This window comes from Diabrotica undecimpunctata, chromosome 8 (genome assembly GCF_040954645.1).
Source record: "Diabrotica undecimpunctata isolate CICGRU chromosome 8, icDiaUnde3, whole genome shotgun sequence".
NCBI lineage: Eukaryota > Metazoa > Arthropoda > Insecta > Coleoptera > Chrysomelidae > Diabrotica > Diabrotica undecimpunctata.
The window spans coordinates 72,161,369-72,178,864 of record NC_092810.1 but is presented as its reverse complement, the minus strand read 5'-3'; the positions used below and the strand labels follow the sequence as shown (position 1 = coordinate 72,178,864).

General features: G+C 32.4%; 1 protein-coding gene across 3 annotated transcripts in view; it reads left to right on the top strand.

The window, feature by feature from the left end:
- LOC140447686 (ATP-binding cassette sub-family C member 4-like) overlaps positions 1–17,496 on the top strand; it is a 188,556-nt gene that overhangs the window by 1,016 nt on the left and 170,044 nt on the right. For 2 of the 3 annotated variants that reach the window (XM_072540482.1, XM_072540481.1), the window contains exons 3-5: positions 2,712–2,822; positions 7,805–7,939; positions 11,401–11,599. In XM_072540482.1, the coding sequence (XP_072396583.1) occupies positions 2,712–2,822; positions 7,805–7,939; positions 11,401–11,599 (445 nt within the window). The remainder of the gene's footprint in view (positions 1–2,711; positions 2,823–7,804; positions 7,940–11,400; positions 11,600–17,496) is intronic. The other variant, XM_072540483.1, reaches the window with a different exon arrangement.

Below are 17,496 nucleotides of genomic sequence, written 5' to 3'. Positions count from 1 at the left end.
TAGTAGGACAGAGCATATATACAGAGTCGGACGTGACAAACATGAAAAGAAGAATACAGGCTACAAATAATAACAAGAAAAGAAAGAGAAAACACAAATAGGGTATACGAAACTAAAAGTAGATGGAAAGGAATTAAAGTCGAATAAACAAAAAGGATTTTTGGAATAAAAATAAAAGCAATGATCCAAAAAACTAAAAGAAGCTTCGCATTGTGCTGCGGACAAACACATAAAGACGGAATAGACAAATAATAAGAACACGACTATGAAAACTAAAGGGGCAAATGCGAGCAAAAAATATAATGACAGACAGGAGCAAACAAAAAAAGATATAAGCGTAAACTAATATTCAATTAAAGATATACGGCACGTGGAATGTTACAAGTTTTTATGAAGAGGGAGAAGTGAAAAACTTAATTAGCATCTTAATTCAATACGAACTGAACTTTCTTGCTCTCCAAGAGACCGGAATACCAGAAATTGATAAAGCAATCTTGTTTAATAGCGGTGGGGCAAATAGACTACTGGCTACGGTGTTTTTAATAAAGGAAAGCCTCAAGGAAAGTGTAATAGACTTTAAACCAATCGCGGAAAGGATCTACTGTTTACGTCTAGGAAGAAAGTACTGTAAAATACGGTATTTTTTTCCATGAATAAAGCATGAAAATGTCAAAAACAAATTAAAACACAAAGATTAGACGATGCAATTTCAAATGAAGATACTGACTAAGAATGGACACAAATAGGAAAGATAATAATGGAAGCCACAGAAAAGATAGTGGAAAAAATAAACAAAGCCAATAGTAAAGATTGGTTCGATACAAAATGTAAAAGGGATTTAGAAGCTAGAAGAAAAGATAAAATACAAATGAATATACTAAATACAACAAAATTGCAATAACGTGCAGAAAAAAAAACAAGAATATTGGGAAATGAAGTTAAAAGATATAAAGAATCGTATGATAAACAAAGAGATTAAGAATTTTTATCAAGTCAATAAAGCTACGAGTTCCTGAATCGCTTGCTTCTGCAGATCAAAATGCATCCATATGTCCGATCCACAAAAAGGGAGATAAAAGTCTATGCCAAAAATATAGAGAAATCACTTTATTAGATGTACCATGAAAGATATTGATTGGCTTTATTATTAAGAAAAGGACTAACAAAGTATGAATCTGAAATAATAGGTGAATATCAGGGAGGGTTTATAAGAGGCCGATCTACAATGACACATTTTGTTTAGAAACTTTAAGGAGGCATATGATTCAATCGATAGAGAAAAACTATACGAAGCGATGGATCTGTTAAAAATACATACCAAACTTATTAAGTTAGTGAGAATGGCATTAAAAGAAACATTAAATAAAGTAATCCTAGAAGGAAGGTTATCAAAGTCTTTTAAGGTAAGAAAGGGATTAAGACAAGGAGATCCACTGTCCACAACTTTAATAAACCTTATCCTAAAAGCTATCCTACTACAGGGTGGTATAGAAACATATAGTAATACTACAAAAGATAACAAGTTATCGCTTTTGCAGACGATATAGCATTGATTGCGAGATCAAAAACAGATGCGAAGAAGATGCTAAAATAAAAAAAAAAAGAATTGTTAAAGGAAGTAAAGTGCAACCTTTGGTTAAGTGTAGCAGCCAAACTTGGGTATTAATTCAGAAAAATGCAAGAAAATTGAAACGATGGGAAAAATATATTACGTAAGATATATGGAGGGACAAAGGACAAGGACAATGACGGCGTATGGAGAAGAAGAACAAATAAGAAAGTAATGGAGCTTTACAACCAACCGAGCACAATACAAAAGCACAAAGAGCACGTGGATGGAACATGTTTACAGGATGTCCACAAACAGACGCGCAAAAAAGGTATTACCAAGGGGAGCGGGTGGAAAGCGCAGAGAAGGAAGACCAAAAAAAAGTGTTTAGAAGAGGTAAAACCGATGTAAGAAAATTAAGAATGCCAGTCTTGGGGAAAACGACGAAATACAGAGATAAGTGAAAAAAATAGAAAAACAAAATAAAAGCAATGGGCCTCCAGGAATAAAGAGCTGTAAAATAAAAATAAGATATTATCACGAGAATAGAATAGAGAATAGAAAATATCTTTGATTAGGTTACTGCTAAAACGCACATAGGGTTAACACCCAATGCTATTGAACATGTATTAATAATATCATCCATATAATATTTTTTCGTAAAGGCAAAGCTTAATCAAAAGGTTGTCAACTTTGAAAGACCACAGCAAGGGCGATAGCACTCCCTTTCGGGGATGCCATTTTGCTGCTACCATACTTACCGATTTATCTCTAGCGTAAGCTGTAATGATTTTGGTCCTCAGTCATGACCGAATATCACTGTTCCCAACAGGATATAACACATGAAGAAGAATGTCTATTTTTATATTTAGTGTCAGTCTAGCTATATTTTTAACTTTCTCTATTCTTAGATTAAATAACAGTGGGAATATTTAAGACCCGTTTTTTATGGCAATAAACTTTGCACATTTTTAAAATCTTACCAAAATTCGTGAACGAACGGACAGTTGTGTTGTTGGTAACTACTCAGTTATTTATTTGTAATCGGTTGTTATAGCATTTGCCAATTTATTGCAGATGAATAACTACATATTTTTAAATCAATGAAAATTTGTTTATTATTATAAATTAGTTATTAAAGATTAATTTTTTATTATTGTAGGTGGTTTATACCATTTTTTAAATTTGGATATTACAATGATATCGATATGAGACATGTATATAATACAACAACCTCCGACTTATCTGAGAGACTTGGAGACGCCTTGGAAAGGTATATATATATATCTTTTTTTTTGTCCAATAAACCGTGGAAGCCAAATCTATCAACGTATATATGTATTTTTTAGTGTCTTATTCTTGTAGGGATCAATGAATCAGCGTTCATCAATACGTGAGACTATTGCTCACTGATATTCCATTGCACGAATCGAATGTAAACTATAGCAGTCCAAAGTCCATTGAGCCATCCATCGAACATGACTAGAGAATTTATTTGTTTCGTGTGCTTACATGAACTATAATATAATCAAATTTCCAATAAACTACAATACAATACTTCCTAAATCTTCTCAAACATGTTCATAGCAACATTTCCCTCCGTTCTTTCTTCTAATTTCCATATCGGTCATCTACTTAAAAAACGTTAAATAATACCATTGTTTAAATAGGACTAGTTAGACAATCCTTATGGAACAAACGTTTGACTTTTAGTCTGCCGTCATGTGGCGGCCTCTAGTCATAAATTTAAAAAACTATTAACAGAAACTTAATTCTCTGCAGGATTCTATTCGAGTATATTTTTACCTGTCTCATAATTAATGCATACCTGTACACGGATGCCAGATTGTGAAGAAAATATAAGAGTAAAATGCTTATTGTTATTATCGTTGTATGCGTCTAGTGAAAGATAACTTGACTATTTCGAGCAAATATTTCAAATTGTTTTTATACTTTGAGACTTGCTAAATCTAAATCGGTTAGTAATCTATTTAAATGAAGTAGGTAAATGCTGCCTTTTTTTAAATTTTTATTAGTTTACCAGATATTTAATTTGGTTATATGATTTGCTAGAAAAGGATTAAATATTTAATTGAAATAGACTCGATTGCTATCGTCTTAGAACACTAATGCGGAGGTTTATTTTTTAGCCAAGACTTAAGTTTTATCATTGTTTAAAAAAAATCTTTTTAAGTATTAAGTGTGTATTAGTTGATCAACGATGTCGGTAGAAGTGAGGAAAACGCAGATTCGATTATTCGAAATGCGAGATGTAAAAGTAATATTTTTTAGATAAACTATTTCACCAATTTCTTTAATACATTTAAATAAAACAGTATTCAAAATGGAGTGCATGACAATAACTTGTTCCCTTTTAGAAAACGAACGGGGAGCAGGTCTAGAGACTGCGGCAACGACATATGATTTTGGGTTGGAATTGAAGTTGTTTTGTGTAAATGTAAATGTGAGTACCTAATAGACCCTCTCCCAAACTGGAAAGAAAGAAAAAAGGATCTCACCTATTTCTTGGGATTTTCACTGGTTTTCTTTAATTACACCAATATAGCCGCAATTAAATTCGACTATTGAAATATAAAACCAAATTTGATACTCATTTTCTTATCACATTGTGATTAAAGAACTTCGCTTCGTATTGTTAACTCGTCGGTGAATTACTTTATCTGTCTAACACTGTTTAAATCTTTAAAATCCGTGAGGAACTTTAAAAAGGGTGTTTAACCTTTGACAGTTATTTGACGTTTTTTGAATCGATTATTTGAAGCTTTATTTGTAAACTTCAACATTTTATTAAAAAAAACAGTTTGAAAAAGTTCTTTTTAGCTTCTACTACTTTTGATATTTTTCATGTCATACGGCTGTACGTAGGCTCAATGAAAAGCTGGTGTAAAAGCACAATTAAAAAAAACCAGAAATTTCCATAACCAATAACAAGAAACAAGATGAGATATTGCAGCGGACAGATATCCCTCGCATTTTTCTGTGGCGATATTTTACGAGTACCATTATTTTAATGTTTCAAAACTAATTTACTTCTTCACTGTGTATGCCATTTATTAAGAATTATAAAATTTAGATATTCTTTTACAATGTGTTCAATTTTCAGCTCTTAATGTTAATAAACAATGAAAATATTTGCAATTTCTTAAACAAGAAAAAAAAATGCTATTTGATTTCCTCTGGGCAATAGAAGGTTTTGGTTTTTTTTAAATGTTTTTTTATTATCTTTATATTGAGTCTAGATACAAGTGTATCACATAAAAAAGTCAAAGTTATTAGAAATTTTTATATGCTAATAATTTGTTATTCTTCAAACTGATTTTTAAAAACAAATTTAATATAATCTTGATGTTTGTTTTTAATAATTTAAAACAAAGCCATAAAAATCGATTTCTATTTACAAAATAACCCTAGAGTGACTGTTTGGACAAGTACAAGTTGTTTAAATAATCGGTCTCCTGGATAAACAAATTGAATGACTCATAAACTGTATGGTCGTTCTGTATAATATTTAGCACACTTTAAAAACTCATTAACTGCCATAATTTTAAATAGTTGTATTACCGTATGTATTATCGTTATGCAAAAAAGAAAGTTATTTATATTTATATTATTTATATTTATATTAACATTTATAAATTTTACTTTAAAAATAAGGGTTTTTAAATTATCTCGGTCAATTCTTTATGTATTTTAATTATAAAAATCTCAATATTAGAGAACATTTTATGATCTATAACTTTTATTTTAATCATATATCTCTAACATGAATAAGTAACGTTTTATGCGCATAAACTTTTTTCACTTTTTACGATTGTTTAATAAAAAAGCAAAGCAAAATTAGCTGTAGTCTTCACATAATTGTCATCAGCTACCCCTCATATACCTTTTAGAGACTTTAAATATCTGTTTAAGATTTTTTCAGCTTTTTTAGAGTTGTAGATCATAAAAAGTTACGTAATTTTTGAGAGTATCCAAATTAAAATACATGAAACTATTAACCGAAATCGTTGCAAAAAAAAACCTTATTTTTGCAGTTATTTATAAATTATAATAACTCTTTTTTTGCGCAAAGACGTGTAACATAGCTCCTTGAAATTATGTAAATGAATAAGCTATTAAAGTGCGCTAAATATCAATCAGAGCAAATAGTTTATAGGTTATTTAATCTGTTTATAAACAATTATAATAACGTTGATATCGTTTATGCCACAAACTTATTTAGAGACTTATGAAAAACTGGTGAAAAACACACTTTCTAAAAAAAACAGAATCTTCTATGACCATTACTAAGCAAGAGAGCATTTTATATTTAAAACCAAAGCATTTTATTCTTAAAATCATACTTCCATTGTCTATCAACAGTAAGAGCTGAAAATTGAAGGGACACTAAATGAAGATCTGAATTGTGCGTTCCAACTTACATATGGCATATGCGGTAAAGAAGTAAACATTTATAACCCGTTAAAATGATGGTATTCGTAAAATACCGCTTCGGAAAAGTAGAATGGAGAACCATTTGAGCTCGGATTTTTTTTAGATTTGAACTTTTTCAAAATGAAGCGCGATTGCAAAATTTGCAATATCTTGGCTTCTGTGGCACGTAAAACATATTTTTTTTTTTTTTAACTGGGATAGCTCAACAAAAAGTTGTTTACATAATCGCTTTCTACAATAAACAAATCGTCACTATTTTTATTGGTTACATTACATACCATTATGCAAAAACAAAGTTATTAAAATTTATAAATTTATATAAAATCAAGGGTTTTTTGCAACTATTTTGGTGAATTCTTTATATATTTTAATTGAGAAACTCACAAATGGAAGAAATTTTTGAATCTACAATTTTTATTTTAACTATTTTTCTCTAAACTGGATAAAAAACGTTTATAGCCAAAATCACCTGTATATCTTCACAGATTTATTATTAACTAACCCTCATATATCTTTTAGAACCTTCAAATATCTGTATAAAATTTTTAAGTGAAACCAATAATTTTTTCCCAGATGGACCTTTGTATAAATTAGTTCTCCGATAAAGATGAACTTGTTTATACTTTTCAATACAATAACTAAAAATAGCTAAAGAAATACATATTTAAATATCTAATACTTTGTTTATGTTTAGTAACTTGAGATTTATTCACTAATTTTTTTTTCCGAAGTTTATTATATCATAATTATAATACCAACGAAAATGTAACATTCAAATTATTGCATCTCGAATATGACGCGTGCACCCTGGCGATAATAAAAAATGATGAATGAAAAAAAAAATAAACATTTTTTCAAGTTAATTGCGTAACGGAAACGGTGTAAAATAAAAGAATGTAAAAAAAGTTTCTATTTACTTACCAGAGTGTAATATCCATCTTTGGCAAGCCGAAGGATTTTTGTCGGAAATCTGAACATTCTTAATCCATGAATTTTGTATGGTGATAAACCATATTTGTAATAACAACAAATATTTCCGGCCATCTGTAAAAAACCATTTATTTATTATGGAAGTAACATTATTTTAATTTAAAATCACTTTTTTCAAATATTATCGAATGTATGTATTATCCGGTAAAATTTATTTCTGAATAACTAATTTGTTCATTTCTCATACAATGTTTTTTTATGTTTTAAACACATATAATTAAAATGTTTTACTTACCTCGGACCAAATTTTTGTAATACACTTCCAAATAAAATAAAATATTTAAATTCTTTAAACTTATTTAGATATAGGAAGATTTAGAAGCCACAGTACGTTTATGTACAATTTTAGTTGATACGATATTTACTAGTTGATAGTAATAACTCTATTTTAAATGAATACGTTGTGATTCATGGTCTGTTTTTTGTAACATTTTTATTTGTAAGTAAACCTGTTGCTACTATGTCAGTGAAATATTGCAACGCTGGTGAATTTAATTCAGTGGATCAAAAATGGACGTTTAGTTTAGTCCTTAACATTTTCACATAGCACCATCTAGTATATTGTATATCAAACAAACAATGGTATATTAAAATCTATTGAGACAGAAAGAGTGGTGACATCTAGTGACTGTCTCAATTAGAATCAAACAAATTTATACATTGCGTTGGCTAACTAGTCCTATTTAAACAATGATAATACTAATTACTAACTAAAACTGTTACGGACTATTTAATTTTATTTCAATTGCTCAGTTTTTCATTTTAGTCTCTATAAAAAAATTCTATGAAATAAACAAATTTTTGTTTTAGAAATTGGAAGCATGAACTTAAAAAAGCTAGCAACAATAAGAAAAAACCAAGTTTAAAAAAAGCTATCTGGCAGACATTTTGGAAACCAATTTCTGTTACTGGTAGTATCACATTTTCCAACTACATGGTTACACGGTGAGATTTTAAGTGATAACTATATTTATATGCTATATTGTGACAGTAAATAAATAGGGTCGGTCTTAAAAAAATAGTTTGTTTTCTTTATATATAAAATTTACTGTACGGTTTTTAAAAACTTTTTTTAATAATTAGTGGAAGCTTAGCCCGTAATCTATTTTTAATAATGCGAATGTTTTAGTCATTTTCCGAACCTGCTCTTCTGCTTAGGGTTTCACCTTTCATTTTTCTATCTGTCCCATCCCTTGTTCCGTCCCGTGTCTCGCGGGACGTCTCGCTGTCGTAAGCTAACATAAATTATATTTTCTAAATAAGTAAATATAATGTTGTAATAATGATATAAACACGAATTTTATATTAATATTTTTTTTGAGCATAATTAGTTTTTACAAATTGTCTTAACAATTAAACATCAAAATTATATTTTTAGACCAATTTAATAATTAGTCTTTTTTAATTAAATTAAAAAAAAAAATATTTTATCTTTTATCGATGACTGGACACAATAAATCGTAGCCACTGAATCCAGTTTCTTTGTTTCTTTATGATCAAACCGGCTCTGGAGAAGAGCCTTTCTGCTGGAATAGACGTAGCTGGAATTTGATGGATGAAAAGGACGAATAGAAAATTTATTTTGGTTGCCTTTCCGCCAAGATAAGATGTCCACGTTTCTGTCTTCTCGTTCTTATCTTAGATCTTGATCCAGTTCGTCGTCAAGACGCACCCTTTTCTTGTACAGTGACAAAATTTTGAGATCGTCTTCGCCACTAAAGGACACAGAAGAAAATCACTTGTTACTTTCAGGTTGAGACCCTTTTTTTATATTTCTTATATCATTCTGAGTTTTGGCTCTGTTTCTTGTTTCAAGGAAACGCCCCATTCCGATAAATCTTAAGCTTAGAATTTGTGGCGGAGATCGGTTACTAGAGAAATATAGTACACTCAATTTGTTTTATAATAGTATTTGATAATCTTGTTTCTTAAAAGAAAGAAAGAAAGTTCTTTTTATTTATTACGTTAACAGTGTCGCCGTAATATTGAGTGACGGTTTATTAAAAAGAATTGTCGAAAAAATTTAAAAATTGTATGTTATTCTAAATGTATTAATTATGTTTCATTATTATGAATTATTACGAGAACATTAAGAGTGATAGAGAAGAAAGAAGGAAACAATGGATAACAGACTCCACGTGGACTTAAATACAGGAGAGGAAGTGCTTAAAAGCCACAGGACTGAACAGTGAAAGTGATAAAGAGGCCTATAAAGCGCTGAACGGTCAAATAAAACGACTCTACAAAAAGGACAAGAACACACACTTGAACAACATCTGCATGGAAATAGAAGGGCATAAAACCAAAACTGAGACCAGAGACATGTTTAAAAAAATAAAGCAGATAACACGTCCCTTTACACCAAACTACCTTGCTATCAAATATGATAACGGAACTCTACTCACTTCTAAAAAAGATATTTTACACAGATGGAAAGAATACTGTGGACGACTGATGATGGAGGAAAGCACAGACGCGCCATCACAACAAGAAGATGCCAGTTTTGTGACGGAACCTGACGTACTCAAAAGTGAAGTTGAAGCAGCAATTATGAGGCAAAAAAGTCAGAAAGCTGCCGGTCCAGATAACATACCTATTGAAATGATTTGGGCCCTAGATGACGTTGGAGTGGATATAATATATCAAATTTGTCAAAGAGTGTAGGGGACAGGTAAATGGTCTGAGGATTGGACACAATCACTATATATTCCCATACATAAAAAGGGAGCGAAAGATTTATGTAGCAACTATCGCACAATTGCTCTAATTGCGCATTGCAGTAAGATACTCTTACACATAATTCTCGAGAGGATAAAGCCCTTTTTACTACCTAACATTGCGGAGGAACAAGCAGGTTTCGTTCCCGGACGTGGTACTAGAGAACAAATTTTAAACGTACGGCAGATTGTAGAAAAATCCAGAGAATTCAACATCACAACATATTTGTGCTTCATAGATTATAGTAAAGCTTTCGATTTGGTCAACTGGAGTAAAATGTGGCAGGTTTTGTCTGAAATAGGAGTCCCCAATCATCTGATACTGCTAATTAAAAGCCTGTACAATAACAATTATGCCAGAGTTAGAATAAATGGGGAACTAACCGATAGTTTCAGGGTCACAAAGGGCGTGAGACAAGGCTGCATACTAAGCCCAATTCTATTTAATATCTATGGTGAATGGATAATGCGGAAAGCTACTGAGGACTGGAACGGTGGCATCACCATTGGCGGGAAGAAGATTTGCAACTTGAGATATGCAGATGATACAACTATCCTCGCTAGTTCTGAAGCTGAATTGATTCACCAGCTACAACGGATAGAAGATGTAAGCTTAACGATGGGCCTTAAAATAAACAGAGATAAAACGAGAATCATGATAATTGACAGAGCTAACAACAATCAAAATCATCTGGTCATGATAAACAATATCGCTGTTGTAGATAAATTTGTGTATCTGGGCTCATTAATAACCAACAAAGGAGGCTGTACTGAAGAAATAAAGCGGCGGTCAGCAATCGCAAAAAGCGCTATGGCAAAATTAACAAAAATTTGGAAAAGCCATGAAATAAGTACCGATACAAAAGTGAGACTAGTAAGAAGTCTAGTTTTTCCAGTTTTTACTTATGCATCGGAATGCTGGACCCTTACTGAGAAAGACAAAAAGAACATAGACGTATTTGAGATGTACTGCTGGAGACGAATGCTGAGAATACCATGGGTGGCCCGAAGAACAAATGAATCCATACTGGACCAGCTAAACATAAAGAAAAGACTAAGAACACAAATATCAGAACAAATAATAAGCTATTTTGGACATGTGCTTCGAAGAAATGCTCTTGAAAAACTTACCATCCAGGGAAAAGTAGAAGGCAAAAGAAATAGAGGTAGATCTCCCACACGATACACGGACCATATTGTTGCTACCATTGGCGCTCCATTGTCAGGATGTGCTAGAATGGCAGAAGATAGAAAAACGTGGAGGAACATTGGGAAATTTAGCTAAAAGCTTCATGATATCACGATACCTGCATCAGGTCAACGACTAAGAAGAATTATGAATTATTAAAACAGGAAACCTTTTAATTTCTCTAAATATTTTTACTTTGTAATCATAATGCAGGTACTTGTATAACTTTAATTATCAAATCATTTCGATAATAATAAAAGTGAAGACATGCGGGACGTACCACGTGACACAGCGCCAGTCCCGCCCTGTGGCCCGGTCCGCACAAAAATCGCTGTCCCGTCCCGTGGGAAAAATGCGGGCAAAGTGCGGGACGAGACGTCCCGCGTAAATCCCTAATTCTGTTAATAGAATGCTGTGATAGTTTTCGTTGTTTGAATTTATTTTGGTACATAATTTGATGTATATTATATATGATTTCAAATATATCTTTTCTGTTACAGTTTGGCACAGCCTGTTTGCTTATCAAAATTTATTGGTTTCTTTAAAACAGACGAACCAACTTATTATGGTTGGATATGGGGAGTAATGATGATCGTATTAATGTATATTAATGCTATCTTATATCACTTAAACAGCTTCTTAACCCAACGTGATGGTATGAGGATACGTATTGCAGTATGTTCCATCATGTATAGAAAAGTAAGATTTTATCTCTTATTAAGAGTATTTAAATATCAGAATTACTTATCAATTATACATCTTCATATTTGATACATAGCACCAGCAATATTAATAAAAAATGTAACACTAATTGTTTGGGAAAGTATGTACTATTTCTTTTCATATTTTTATTATTAATATTTTTCTTTTAACGTGTACTATAATGTGACCTAATTTAATCTTGTATTCTAACGACTTTGGTAAAATATATTGCTTCCTATAAAAACTGGTTGTCTCATGTATTATGTTTGAAGTACGGAGAATTTGACTTCCTTTGTATTCTGTGTCACAAATATGCACACAAGTGTACGGTTTCGTATTACGGTCTCAATTAACTTAAATTATCGCATTCTAAATCACAATACAATAGGGTGATTTATTGATGTACCCTCTTCTACTCAACGGCCAAAAGATTCTTTTCTGACCTGCAATCTCAAGACTTCATCCCCAGACAGCGAACGAAACACACCAAGTTTTTTGGCTCTATTAGCCTCGGCCGGAGTCCCGGGCGTCGTGAAAGTCGTGATTCACCGCTACCCAATCTTCAGCCTGTTGCGAATACATCAATATTTCAAAAGGTAAGTCTATATTCTTTGTACAGACAACAATAATGAGTAAGACCAGTTAATTTTCCTAATTTATTTACAGTTATATTTGCTATTTTTCGCTAATTTACTTACAAACAAATTATGTCATTTTTTCGTTATTATTATTTATCGAATATCATTTAACCAGCGACCTCATTAAGTTTTATACAAAACATTTAACCACTTCGAGCGGATGATAAATAATTTTTTTTGACTTTGATTCAATTAATTTCATTGTGTTTCAATTAATTCATTTTAATTAATTGTTGTTTTTTTCTTTTCAATTTAACTTTGATTCGGTCCTTCGGCATTATTTCTAAACTTAATTTACATACTTAAATTGGATCATATTTACACAGCAATTTTTAAATTTTTTTCTATTTTTATAATTCATAATTTCAGTAGGTAAAATACTTTTATATATATTTTGATTAATATCATACATTAATTATACATATATATTAAATTAACGATTTATTGTTTTACATATTTCCATTATTTTTGTGCAAAATTTTTGTGAATTATTTTTGTTCTACTTGTACAATACTTTCCAACTCATTCTGTACGTCTTGTTTGTTAACTTAAACACATTTCTTTCGATTTTCTTTGTTACTATACCTTTCGTTACTTACCGTTTTATCGATATTCTTACTTGTTTGCAATTGATTTTGTTTAAAACCGTTCGCTTCTTTAAATCTAGATATTCTCTTTGTGTTGATTTGTTAATTTATGTCTGCATTGTCCTCTATTTCGTGCTTGTATCTTACAATGCTCAACAAAATGAACAAATCCAACTTTTCGCGCCATACTCGGCATTCTCTAGATTCAAGGAGGCCTATGAAACGCACTCAAGTATCAAAACCACACACCTTCATTATTATTCGTAGCCAGGGTAGATTTTCATATCTCACAACCTTGTTTCGATTGAATTTATTGTCTTCTTCTACTCGCTTTTGATAATCGCTGTCTTATTTCAATATTTCGATCAAATCTCCGTTACTTGTGGTTTCGTTAGTGCCACAAAGCACTCTAAGGTAACTAATCAAGGTGTTAAATGTGTCTTGTGTTCTGGTTCTTATCAGTCATATAAATGTTTGTATTTTTTGTGACTAAACGGCTTCAAGAACTTTTCTCGTTGGTTAATCCACATAATTCTTGTGTACGTGGCCTGATTCCACCTTATTCGAAACGACGAATTGCACGGTTGGCGAATCACGGTCTCGCGTTTTGCTTCGTTTGTTAACCAACGCTCAAATTTATCTTGTTCCTTTAGACAATCACTTCTTCAAATACCAACATTTCTAATTTGCTTCACAAACACATTTAATGTCCTCGTCTATTTCGTGTTTTGTGTTCTGGTTCTCACTATTCATGTAAATGTTTGTATTTTTTGGGACTAAACGGCTTCAAGAACTTTTCTCGTTGGTTAATCCACATAATCCTTGTGTACGTGACCTGATTCCACCTCATTCGAAACGACGAAATGCACGGTTAGCGAATCACGGTCTCGCGTTTTGCTTCGTTTGTTAACCAACGCTCAAATTCATCTTGTTCCTTTAGACAATCACTTCTTCAAATACTAACATTTCTATTTTGCTACACAACCACATTTAATATCCTCGTCTATTTCTTTCCACATAGCTGATACAGATCAAATATGTTTTCGCATCTTTCTTATAATTCGTATCCTGCTAGATACAGGCTCCACAGCCAATTTTATTTCCGTGATCTACCAAATCACGCATTTTGGTAATCAGATCTTATAGACATACTCATAGTTGTTGAACTGGTTTTTCGTTTCTTAAATTTTGGTCAAAATTCTTGGCGAACCAAATCATCCTGTGGTCTTAGAAATCATTTTTAATTATGTTCTATAAGGGCGAGTCTCTACGACTTATTCTATATTTTATTTCACATCTTTCGTTACTTCTATGTATACAAACATAGATCTTTTCTACAAAGGTTTTGGGAAGTCGAAAAGAGTAGGCACCAGTTAGTTTCGTCCCAACACGACGAAACTGGTGAAGGATATTTCTCAGTGGTTAATTTTTCGAAAATTAACAAGCCGATTTTCTGTTATTCCACCGTTTTTACAACCCAATCCTCTTTATTTATTTTTTTCTCTTGTTTATATTCGGTACTTATTCTTTATTCTTATGCATATCTTCATTTTGTATGCTAGAGAATCGCTTCAGGAAACTTCCGAATCTCAAAGAGACATATGTTGCATTCATCGAAGATTTTGTTACTTCTTAACATATGATGCCGGTTTCTGAATCCGATTTTTAATCGATTATTTCTTATAACTTTCACACAGCTTTCAAAAAACAAATTTTTATTTCGCTTCTTTTATCCAAAATTCGTACTAGCTTCGACGCCAATCTATATGACGTTCGAGGTGTGTCGCTAATCGACGCTTTTGATACTGGTCCTAAAAGGGCATCTCGTTCTTTGCTTAATTTTCGATATCTTCGTTGTTGTTTAATTTGCGATATAGAGCAAACGTATCGACAAATTAAAGTTAATGAGGAATTTTGGAACTATAAAAGGGGTTCTCTGGAGATCGGACTTTTTAAACCTCTCCAAGAGTTTTTGCTACGTATCGTTACTAACGGTACTTCTTCGTTTTATTTCGCTTATAAACTCTACAAGAGTAACGCTTAGTTTTTAATGCTCGATGGTTTTCCGCTAGGCAGTGGGCCAGCAGCCATCTCGACATACTTACGTCAGAATCACGCTACAAGTGGTTCTCTTTGATCTACTCACCTTCTGCAGTGAGAACTTGCTTAGCTTTTAAAGCACGATACGATGGTTTTCCGCTAGGCAGTGGGCCAGCAGCCATCTCGACGGACCTACCTCAGAATCACGCTACAAGTGATTCTCTTTGATACTACTCACCTTTTGCAGTGAGCACTCGCTTAGCTTTTAAAGCTCGATGGTTTTGCGCTAGACAAATTGACAACGTCAGCAACCATCTTTAAATATTTTCAGGCTTTGGCTTAGGCATTTTGACATGTTGCTCATTGACAAAGAGGAACCTTTCATTTTTACGGTACTGGGCCTAAAATGGAATCCTACGACTGATTTCTTTTCTCATTCTTCTTGTCCCTTTGACAAACCGTTCACAAAGCGGGCCATTCGTTTGTAAATCAGTCGTATTTTTGTTGCTATCCTCTTGTTTTTATTCATTTTCCATGTCTTTTTGCTAGTCAAACGTCTTCTAAAACCGTTGTGGTACTTCAAGGTATCCTGGGATAATGAAACATCTGAACAGATACATCTGACCTCTGTACTTGTATGTGTTACATTTCTGGTGTTATATCTAGACAGAAACATCTATCGTAAAATCGGAGCTATTGGCAGCTATACTGCTGACGGATCTAGTCACTTTTGTCAACGAGTCTAGTCCAATTTTCATGCTCGCTCTGTCTCGACAAGATTGGAACTCCTGGCAGCCATAATGCTGGCTGATCTAGTCACTTTTGTCAAAGGGTTGTTCGTCCGATCTTCCGATATTTCGATTCCGATATCGACGATTGCGCTCTCTTGAGCTAATTTTTCTACCCCAAATTGGCAATCGTATTAAACACATACAAGAACTGATACCACACTTTACTCGGCATCAAATGCCTTCTAATCAACACCTCTTTGATTGTGTTAGTCGTGTTTTGTCACTGGCACAATTATTAGAATTTTCACCAAACTGGCATTTTCCTACCGTGGAACTCGTCGAAATATTACTTCCTGGCTGTCATTGAAGACTTAAAATGGGACACCACGCCGAGATTTCGACGCTATTCTTCTTCTTGTCTTTTCGCACACCACGGAATTCTTATAGGAAAAGGTGCCAACGGTATTGTGTATGACACAGTCTTTCTAGTTTAGTCGGTCAAAAAATTCTACTGATTCGACGCTATTCTTGTCTAATTGAGGGCATTGTACGCGTTGTTAATCTGAGCACAGGGTCAGATGACATCCAACAATGTTCTGTGGTCAAAATATGACCGCCGCTTATTTGTCAATTCATATTTTTTTCTTACTTAGTTCTTTATAAGTATATCGATCTTTCATGTCTATTCTTTACATTTAGCCTTTCAGCTGTTCTTAAAAACATTCGCTTTTGGCGCGGGAGAATGTTTGGGAAAGTATATACTATTTCTTTTCATATTTTTATTATTAATATTTTTCTTTTAACGTGTACTATAATGTGACCTAATTCAATCCTGTATTCTAACGACTTTGGTAAAATATATTGCTTCCTGTAAAAACTGGTTGTCTCATGTATTATGTTTGAAGTACGGAGAATTTGACTTCCTTTGTATTCTGTGTCACAAATATGCACACAAGTGTACGGTTTCGTATTACGGTCTCAATTAACTTAAATTATCGCATTCTAAATCACAATACAATAGGGTGATTTATTGATGTACCCTCTTCTACCCAACGGCCAAAAGATTCTTTTCTGACCTGCAATCTCAAGACTTCATCCCCAGACAGCGAACGAAACACACCAAGTTTTTTGGCTCTATTAGCCTCGGCCGGCGTCCCGGGCGTCGTGAAAGTCGTGATTCACCGCTACCCAATCTTCAGCCTGTTGCGAATACATCAATATTTCAAAAGGTAAGTCTATATTCTTTGTACAGACAACAATAATGAGTAGGACCAGTTAATTTTCCTAATTTATTTACAGTTATATTTGCTATTTTTCGCTAATTTACTTACAAACAAATTATGTCATTTTTTCGTTATTATTATTTATCGAATATCATTTAACCAGCGACCTCATTAAGTTTTATACAAAACACTAATATTAAGGTACTGGTACATACAAGGTTGAAGCTACTAGAACATTTATTAGATACTTTCTAAATAACATTTTAATGTCGAAACTTAGAACTACCTATTTGGTAGGATCCCGAGTGCGATTCAATAAATAAATAAATAAATGACGGTATTTTGTTATTAAACAGTCACCTTTATAAATGCACTGCATTAGCGGTCAGAAATATATGGCTTAATCTAAAAAAAAAATACTTTATTCGCAATTTTGTGTAGACAAACAATCATTTCAATCATCAAATCAAAGTATAATCATTTCTCTAATGTACTTTTCCTTGGTGATAACTAGATCTTTTTATTTATGCAGTGGATTTTCAATCTTTCAGTATTTGGGGCCCAATTTCCAATTACAATTTTTAATTTAATCCTAATGCAATTAGGGGGCACCATACAAATAATAAATTTAATGCAATTCTAATCCATATTCACTGTTCTTACCAATGGAAAGTT